The sequence below is a fragment of the Montipora foliosa genome, chromosome 8 (assembly GCF_036669935.1).
Source record: "Montipora foliosa isolate CH-2021 chromosome 8, ASM3666993v2, whole genome shotgun sequence".
Taxonomy (NCBI): Eukaryota; Metazoa; Cnidaria; class Anthozoa; order Scleractinia; family Acroporidae; genus Montipora; species Montipora foliosa.
The window spans coordinates 18,522,165-18,532,164 of NC_090876.1; the positions used below are offsets into that span (position 1 = coordinate 18,522,165).

The following is a 10,000-nucleotide window of genomic DNA, read 5'->3' on the forward strand; positions in this document are numbered from 1 at the left end:
AGAACTTTAACTGGAAGACGAAGTTGTATACACGAGTAAATGAGCATCAATTCTGATTCCTCGCGGACAGTGTGGTCTATGCAATTGAAAAAAGACACATTGATTTGCAAAATTATACGAGGGTGAATCTCTTTCCAAGCACCAGCCTTTTAAATCAGGAAATTGCCTATCAAATATTGATAAAGGTTTATAACACAAATGGCAATAATTTTCTTTACTTGGTCCAGATCTGATGTGTTAAGAACCCTTGTTGACCCGGAAGATGCAGGTGGAAGATGGAAGATGGAGAACGCAGTCTTGTACTCCAGTATGAGAGGATTTTAACCTCCAGTGCATCAATAATTATGAGATCAGAGTAAAGCTGATAGGGGATCAGTTCAACAAGTAGTACTTTAATAATGACGGTGTTGTGCCACGGCAATGGTGACAGTGTGGTATTGAAATGTATTCATTCCTTCTCTTCGAACTGTCCAATCTCTGAATGGAGAGGTAAAAAAATGAACACGTAATTAAGAAAGCACGACGGCTACGGCGACAAAAACGTCGCTTCAAACTATTAGTTTGAGGCATTCTTAGTGTTTCACGATATTGTACAATACGGCCGAAGTATGCTACAACCAGATTCTTGGTATGTACGGATTTGAAGCAAAGAGAGAGAAGGAAAGATTCACTGTTGTTTGTCCACGTTGTCGTCAAACCTAAAAATTAGTCATTTTAAGTTGTACGGGACTGAGAAATGTACAAAAATGTGTGCCGCACGTGCAGGACGATCATTTCTGCCCCTTGTGTTTAACCAATAATATTACTGCCTTTTGGCGTCGTCCTTGCCGTAGCCGTCGTCGTTTCGTAAACTCCCTTTAAAAATTGTCAGGACGAGAAGTGCAAAGATTGAAATAAATCTAATTCTGAAACGCAGGTGCTAGACTTGCCACAAGTCGACCTCACGATAACCCCAGAACAAAATGTTTCGGCTAGCGAATCGTGATTTTTCGTACGCGAAGTGAATGAGCGAGCGACGACGAAGGACTTTTCGAAAGTCTACGCACGTGCGTGCGGGGCGTGCAAAACTAAATTGCTGTTAATTCTAATTAAACCTATTGTTTTGTGCCATTCTCATAAGGGGCCTGCTCCGTCGTCGTCTTCCTTGCTCTGAGCTCCCTACTATTAGTCATCCTTGCTTATGGTCCGTAGTGTCTGAACAACGAACACTCGGACAAAGGACCAACTCTCGAAGTGTCAACTTTCAAATTTCTTTACGGTGGTCACTCTGTTTTTCATTTTCCCACCAACGCAGCACAACAGTTCCTTCAGAAACTAAAACCCATTAGACCAAACTTCAGTTTGGCCGGTACACCTTTAAAAGGTTGTTTTTCTTTGCAAAAAGGGAAAATCTGCTTTGTCACAGGATGCTTGCCAAACTAATCTCGTAATTGCGTGGGGATAATTCTAGAATTCTAGAATTATCACCGCTAACAGGCGATACCATCCACACCGTTGTTTGGAAGCTTCTCATATCAATTCCACCCACGCTTCTTTGAACAGTGATGATGGCGGTCTTTGACCTGACACCTATTTGCGTCGTATTAAAAGAAAAAGACGCTAATTGTTATTAACATGTGCATGCTTTCCCTTATTAAACACTCTTTCATAAGTTCATGCAAATGTCCAGGGGCTGATTGCTTAAAAGTTGCTCTCTTTTTCCGCAACCAGCCACAGTACCCATACATACTTAATTAATGGACCAATCCCCATAGTGGCTTTTCAATGAAACACAATCACGACGGAACAGAACACTGCAACAAATTCAACGAGTGGCCAGGACGCGTCTTGAACCCGGGATTCCCAGATCTCAATGCAAGCGCCCTAACCACTGGGCCACACTACCTCTACAGTAAAATTTGTCTACGAATTACCATTAGTTTTTTGTATTCAAATGACAAGTAGCCGGAATCTCCAATGACTGTAGAGTTTCTCTATGTACAAACGGCTTGCAAAACGGCCTAGGGGATCTGTTTTGAGAAATTCTTCTAAGGGTGTCATTAATTAATTTACAAAAATGTACGATTTTGAAGGCAAACTTCTAGAAAGGCAGCATACAGGGAAATGCGAGTTGGCGACGAGGGATCTTCTAATTGATATACATCGAGCTACAAAGACTGCATATATTTTTTGTGCATAATACAATAATAATAATAATAATAATAGTAATAATAATAATAATAATAATAATAATAATAATAATAATAATAATAATAATAATAATAATAAAACGCTTGGAATGGACTAGAATTAAAGATTTGGCTAGCTTTCCAAAATGTGGATTTTGGAGGTTTTGCGAAAGGGGGACCATTAGAAAATTTTCAAGAATGGACGATTGTGGTTGCAAACTTTTAGAAGCCAGTTCTAAAACTACGACATAAAAGTCGTGCGATCCGTAATAAGCAATTAGTACGCATTGCGTCGCCAAGGACTGTAAAACTTTTAATTCTTATCAAAAGATGCCTTGGGAAACGGCCTAAAAGTTGAGATCTGATTTGGCTAGTTTTTCAAAGGCTTCTAAAATGGTGGACTTTTCGATATTTTGCAAGGCAGACCGTCTCAGAGACCACCCTATTTTTTCCAAAACTGGACTATTTCTAAGTCTCATGATCTCCGTCAAATCGTTAAGGCATACTAAATCACATGTTTTGTGAATATTTTGTTATAAGGCTTGCATTTCTAGATCATGAGTATCTTCCACCGTGGAAGAGTTTCGTCTGGTTCGACTTTAATTATTTCCTTTTCATGACGGAAAGATGTTTTATGGTTTCTGTATCGCTCTTTGATGCAAAACTGTGTTGTCACAGTTTTGGATAACAGTTCAGCATAAGTAACCAGGGATGAGTTCCTCTGTGAACAGAAACTGCAAGGAAGGGTCCGTACGCGTTACGTAAAATTGGAAGCCAGCTGGTGCATTATTTTTTAATATGTATTTTTTTTCTGACACCTTTCCTTACTTTTACTATTGGAATGTTTAGTTCGGGTGAATGCTACACAAAAAATCACAACAATGCGTTTTTTCCCTTCCTTAGATCTAACTCGAAAAGCTATCGATTAGTCAGTTTAGGCCTTTTTCAGTTCCTACCTTTAAATCAACATCTTGTTTTTTAACATATTATTTTGTATCCTATTTTGTTACCTAGTGGAATCCAAGGAAAATACACAATACCGATGATGTTTATGACGATAACAACAGACGAAGATAACGAGCGATTCTCTAAACGTGCACACTAAAGGATTTTTGGTCGGACACGATATTTAATATTTTTTTCTCCCAATCTTGCTTCTCTTTGTACTTCTCAAAATCCAACAGATTTTTAGCTCTTAAGGCAAGTGGCAATTGCTTTTTCTTCAACTTGTTGTCGATCTTCACAAGGACAAGAGTGGAATCTCCCGTGTCGACTCCCCTCTGTAAGGCCATGTGCAGCTCTTCCCGGCAGAAGTTGCTGGCGAGGTAGTTGTTCGACAAAACAACCAGAACTTGTCGGCTGTTGTACACGCTTTCCGCCATATTTTGGACGATGGGCCTTCCGAGCTCAAAATCCCGGATGTGAATGCGATAGGGAATGGAGTGCTTTTCAAGAGGAGAGATCAGATTTTCAGTGACCCAGCTGAAGTCTTTAGAGCTGTAGCTGATAAACAGCTTGTTGTCTAAAAGATCCTCTCCTTTATCATCTGAAATAGGTACATAAAAACGCATTGAAAAGACAAGTTTTAAGCTCAAACATTCATCTCTCTCATACTGGCATAAATGGATCTCTTTTCATTGAAGCCATGACGTCTCGAAATGCCCACGACCTACGCTTTTCCTCGTCTGCCGAATTTACACTGATAAGTTAGGGCTGTAGCCAGTATGAAGCAAATCGAGGCACTTGCTTCGGTAATTTTTTCGTGAAATTTTAAAACAAAGCGTTATTCCAGTAATGCCTTTAATATGTACTCATCATAAACACTTAAAATACTTCCGAAGATAATTTAACCACGGAAATTGCCTCAGTCATATTTTTTTTTCTGGCTACGGCCCCGTAAGTATTTGGAAATCAGTTGACTTCCCTCATGCTTTCCACATTAAAGATCACAGCGTTTCCAAGGCACCCAATACAATCATATATTACGATGCCGAAAGACGATCTCGTTCCCAGAGCCCACGTGTCTTTTGGTCAGCGCCCAGACGCGGAGTTCTGGAATAATCCAGAATTTTTAAAAAAAAGTGTTGTTCGTTAGCGATGCGGTAGTCTAGTGGTAAAGCGAAAGGGTTATTGATCGAACATTCCCAGGTTCGAGTCCAGCGAGTTTAGGCATTGGGGTTCGGATTTTAAAAATAGATATTCATTTCCCATTTCCCAAGCGCTAAGCGTCCTAAACTGACGATAACAGTCAATTTAGAGAAACTTAGGAATTGTCGATAATACTCATTTCAGAGGTAGAGGATGGGTTGAGATTTCTTATTCCAGAGCTCCGCGTCTTGGCGCTGAACAAAAGACAGGTAGGCTCTGGGGACGAGATTGGCTGAAAAAAACAAACTTGTTTCCAGTTTTGTAAGCGAGATTTGAATATTCGAATTTTCCCTTGCAATTCCTGAGAAACGATACCTAGCGTCTTTCGATTTTAAATGAGTTTCTGTCATGTGATCTTGTACAGCAGGTGCTATAATCTTCAATTTATCAGGCAAACTAACACGCGCCAGCCTCGCAGTTGCCACGTCTCACATGAGCGAAGGAACAGGGATATTTTGCCCAGATTTTTCATGGTTAACGAGTTGGAATAACTTTGAATGACTTACGATGGTGCAAAGTTATATCTTAGGGGTAAGGTTTTCGTCGATGTCGCCTTCAAAGAACTTTAATTAATATAACGGTCCCTAACAACTCACAGCCGCGTTCGCCTGAGGATTGTCTCCTGCTTTCGCCAAACTGAATAGCGACTATTCTGAAGCTACTGACAGGTAGGCCAGAGTTTAATATTTTCTGCCTGTGAGAAACTTACATTTAAAGCGCCTTTTTCTTGAAAAAAATCCCTTTTTAAATGCACACAGCCCAGTGAAAATAACAACGAAGACAGCAGCGCAAACCACCGGAACAAACCACATCGACAGTTTTTCTTCACGACCTGTTGGATTTGAAGGTTAAGAAAGTATGTATTCTGGATTACACAGCAACAATCCTTTACAAAAAAAATGGCGTCCATAAAGAAAGTGCCTTATCATCTACGCACAACAATTGTAACACTGATACAGGTTCAGCTTATGGTTTTGCTATGAGGTATACGTATGGGATAATTAACAATTATGCACCGAAATGGAGTTACGTAGTAACATAGGCGTACGAGCCGGGGGGAGCAGGGGGGGGGGGGGGGGCAGCACCCCCAGTCTCAGAAATTTTCGGGCAAAACGAACGAAACGATAAAAGATGGAATTAAAACATATATAAATAAGGCAAAAATATAAAAAAGAGCACTTGAAAGTATAAAAATATTACTTCTGTAAAAAGTCCTTGTTTGGAAATAAGTCCTTGCGGTTGATCTTAAAACATTTGAATTGCTCGGCTGCTGATCTGTTGATCGCTGGCATTTGCTGCAGTTCGCGCCAAACTTTCGCGCCACTTTTAAGGCGGCGCGAGAGATCAAAGATGAAAGAAAGTTTTAGTTCGAAGTTTCTTCGTGGTCTGTACCATCAACTCTTTGGGCGACGCCGGCATTCGAAACTTTTTCAGATCAAAGGGACTTTTAAGGTGAGTTCAAGCAGCCTTCGAGGCTTTAGGTAAATATTTAATTTAGCGTTAGCAATTTATTTTGCATGAAATTTATGTGAGGTTCTCAAAACTCTTTGTTTCGAATACGTACAGTTTTATGACTTTTTTAAGGATTGTAAACGAATGTTTCTTTCGTACATTTTGAGGGAGTAAAAAACGGATTTTCCCTCCCTCCGGCATCGTCTTGCGCATCTCAACACATCTTCTTAACGTTTTAAGTTGTATTCTTACACTTATCAACATTACAACATAGAAAGGGATCAAAGAACTGCACGATACACGAACTCGGACCCTCCAGATCTGAAGTTTTCACCATTACACTACAACGACGAACATGCTCAACCCAACACAGTTCTTTTCATTATTTACTTTTGTATAAGAAGTCAATTGATATCCATGTATAATAACAGAAACCAAACCTAACCTGACCCTAATTTTTCTCTAGGCACCAAAAATGTTTCTTCAATTTACCTGAGTGCGTATATATTCAACCTAGATTAAGTGAGGACCAACATTTTAACCTTGGTCAAAACGGATTGAACCTGAGAACGGATTTTACCGGCAACATTTATACTAATGTGGGATATTCGGCAAGTTTCCACGCAAAATCTCTAAAAGTGGGCAAAGCCAAAAGGCAACAAAGACAATGAAGTAAAATTCTTCATTATCAGAAAAAATTGAGGTTTTTTTATCTTCAATATCACTTCGCTGTGGAAATAGTGAGTCCGTCTGCACTCACGATTTGTCATTGCTAAACCATAGTGTCAGCCGGTTGCCTTACTTGTAGGTTGCTGTGTTGTTCGTGAAGTAGTAGTAGTTTCTTGTTTCTCATCTGAGAAAATAGAATACACAAGCGCCACAATATCAGTTGAGTTGTACAGTTATTAGTGACTGAACGAGTGACTTTGTATAGGTGTGTTTTTCGTATTTATTATTATTATTATTTTTTGAGGGCCTTTCCTGCGCTCACAAGGGAAAAGCGGCTTGTTTATCCAATCGTGAAGCCGAGAGTAGCATAAGTGACAATATTTCTCCACAACTATAAACACATTTTCTGAATCGTGACTCACAGCCAAACGTAACTTTTTCCTTTGTTTCACAAACCTGGTTTTTAACTCAACAAATCAACTCATCTAAACTATGGGGTGTCTTTATAACATCTGTTGTGCGACATCACGGTTCAAACTAGGTTAAAAGAGGTACTGACCACAAATTTAAAAAACTCCTGAGCAAAACAGCTGAATGAAACTAAAGAATTTTTAGGGGTATCTTTGTTTACATTTTTTTGCATCATTAGAGCAACACTGTTGTTTTCTAATCATTCCGCCAATATAAAGTACTAAGTATTCGAAAAGAGTTGTGACTAGAGAGGGTGAGACACTTGGTGTTGTGTATAAAAAGTACCAAACGAGCTAACCGCAGAAGAAAACTAAGAGAGTACATCCCCAATTTACGCTATGTTTCAGGGGTGATTACCTTGTTGGAAGAACGAAGTATAGTTTTCGCCTCCGTTTTTAGACTTTGGACTCCTTTTATTATTACTATTATTTTTTTGAGGGTCGCGCCCTGGCTGCGCATGCGTAAGATTTATCTTTCTCGTAGAAGGCAGTTCCAGTGGGATTCGAACTCGATATCACTTCCGAGTTCAGACGCAATCGCGATAACCACTAAACCACGAAAGACTACGTGAGACACTAACGGGGAAATATGTATTTAAGAGTTGTGTGGGTGACCGGAAACGAGTTTTTGTGTTTTCGTTGCACGCAAGGCAAGAATGAAAACCTTGCAAGCGAGACAAGTCGACCTCTAGCGACTTTGTCGCTCGCTCATCCACTTCGCGAACGAAAAATCACGATTCGCTCTCCAAAATATTTTCTCCTGGGATTCTCGTGAGGTCCACTTGTGGCAAGTCAATGTATGACTCTGTAACATATATCGTGATTTTATAATTATCCCAGTATTGTTAAGAAAAAGTGTGAAATATTTTTAAATATCATCGTAGGGACTTGCAAAGCATCTGTTTTCTGGTTTTGATTGAAATCAATGCCGTTAACAACAGTTTTAAATGTAAACAAATATCCAATCATTGCGGCACGGAATGTGAACTGTGGACTTCGGTCTACGGAATTGAAACTGGTTATTTACCAAGATATTGTAACCTACCCACATGGGAAGTGGAAGTGAGACCAAAAACAAACCAAAGACGAACAAGAGGCTAATGTTACAATATCTTGGTAAATAACCAGTTTCAATTCCGTAGTCCGAAATCCGAAGTCCACAGTCCACAGTCCATGACTCAATGATTGGGTTAAGTATAAGTGCGATCGTGGATATTTGTTTACATTTAAAACTGATGTTGCAAGTCTCTACGATGATATTTAAAAATATTTAATACTTTTTCTTAACAATACTGGGAGAATTATAAAATTACGATATCTGTTACAGAGTCATACGATAACCGGATATTGCATTGCGTGCAACGAAAATACAAAAACTCTTTTTCGGTCACGCACACTATTCTTTTAATACAAATTTCCCCGTTAATCTGTCACGTATTCTCTCGTGGTTAAGTCGTCATCGTGATTGCCTTTGAAGGAAGAGACACTGAGTACGAATTCCAGTTGAGTCCAAAAACGGAGTCAAAAACTATACTTTGTTCTTCGAACAAAGTAATTACCCAAGAAACAAAGCGTGTATGGAGGATATATTCTCTTACCTCCTTTATTTTATTTTCTCTTGGTTTTACTCAGTTTAAATATTGTGTCACCAGAGCAATTTATGGAAGCTAACCATTACGAATCGGTGCTTAGACCTTATCACTAGAAATCAGTGCCTAACCCAGCAGTTATTCTCTGCCTATACAGAGTGCTGTTTATCTGCAAAAGCGGGTCAACACTGAGGTTGTCAGGTATTGCCAAGTAATGTCACCAAATGTTAACCCCGTATATGTGTCACGAAGTATCTCACCTTGTTTTGGAGTATCCATTCTAGTCAGAACGTATTTGAAAGTGCATTTCAGAATGAGCTATCTCTAAAAAATTGAATGCCAGATAATCTCTGAGCAATGATGCTTTGAAAATTCGAAATGTCGCAAATAAGTGTATGGGATCGTCAGCGCTTTTGCCACCTAAGAACTTACCAGGCTTAAAATTGACTAAGGGCCCGCAAGCACTAGGCTGACAAAATTTGTTTGGTTGAACCAAAAATTTCAACAACAATTGTCTCCGCCAAATTTTCAATTTGGTAATCTTGGCCGCACTTAAAAACTTTTTTTTCAGATCATGGCGTGTAAATTGTAAAATATTTATAGTTTTCACGCCTGGCAAAAATTGGTCCTGCTCCGATGCAGGACGACGGCGCCTTCGAAGTTTGGTAAGGCTTGACAAAATTTGGTGGGGAAAAAGTCACCGTGCGCACTTGTATCACGGAAATGATGACAGATTTTTTCGCAAAATATACAAAAAATTTTCCCAGTGCGTATGGGTCCTACGTTCAACGAGTTCTTTTACTTTGTGAAGTCAATTTGTAAATAATATGATGCCTTGTTCTGTGAGCAAATTTTAATGATAGTGAGACAGAATGTAAACAAATATGTCAGCCTTATGTACATTGTTACCTTCTTCAAAGTAATGGACTAATTGGACAGAATCGTTTTTAATTTTTTTTCCTATACGGCATTTCATCTGACAGACGTAATCCCCAACATCTGCATTTGTCACGTTCCAGATGTCAAGAAAGAACTCAGCTTCCACTACCCGGTTGCATTCGTTGGTGTTCTGTTTCCTTATAGTATACTTGGTATTGTTCTTTAGGGTCTTGTTTCCGTAATACCATGTCAAATCATCAGCGAGATAACAGTTCATCCAGGCCATTGCTGAGCATCTCAGTGTCGCGTTGGAGAATTTCTTGACGGGAACAAGTGTATCGTATGCTTTCATGTACCCATCGCCACCTGTGTTGAAACAATTAATAATATACCGGTATATGCAAGAAAAAAATACGCATCCCTGATAAGGAATAAAAAAGCAGTTTAAGGTAACACAGTGCACAAATTAGGAAATTCAGGGCAAAAAGAGGTTTACTCCGAGCATTCTGATTGATCAATGATCAAAGGAAGTCGGTGACAGCCAATCAAATGTGAGACCTGGATGACGCAATTTTCTCGTGATTGTGTGATAAGCGTGCGTTGCTTCTTCCTAACTATACCTAGT

General features: G+C 39.3%; 1 protein-coding gene across 2 annotated transcripts in view; it reads right to left on the reverse strand.

Moving 5' to 3' along the window:
• LOC137967821 (uncharacterized) overlaps positions 1 to 10,000 on the reverse strand; it is a 71,148-nt gene that overhangs the window by 26,313 nt on the left and 34,835 nt on the right. The window contains exons 6-9 of one of the 2 annotated variants that reach the window (XM_068814407.1): positions 9,406 to 9,741; positions 6,571 to 6,621; positions 5,026 to 5,148; positions 2,952 to 3,714 (exon numbers count right to left, since the gene is read on the reverse strand). In XM_068814407.1, coding sequence (XP_068670508.1) covers positions 3,257 to 3,714; positions 5,026 to 5,148; positions 6,571 to 6,621; positions 9,406 to 9,741 — 968 coding nt within the window. In that variant the 3' untranslated portion in view covers positions 2,952 to 3,256. Of the gene's footprint in view, positions 1 to 2,951; positions 3,715 to 5,025; positions 5,149 to 6,570; positions 6,622 to 9,405; positions 9,742 to 10,000 lie in introns of those variants that run through there. The other variant, XM_068814406.1, reaches the window with a different exon arrangement.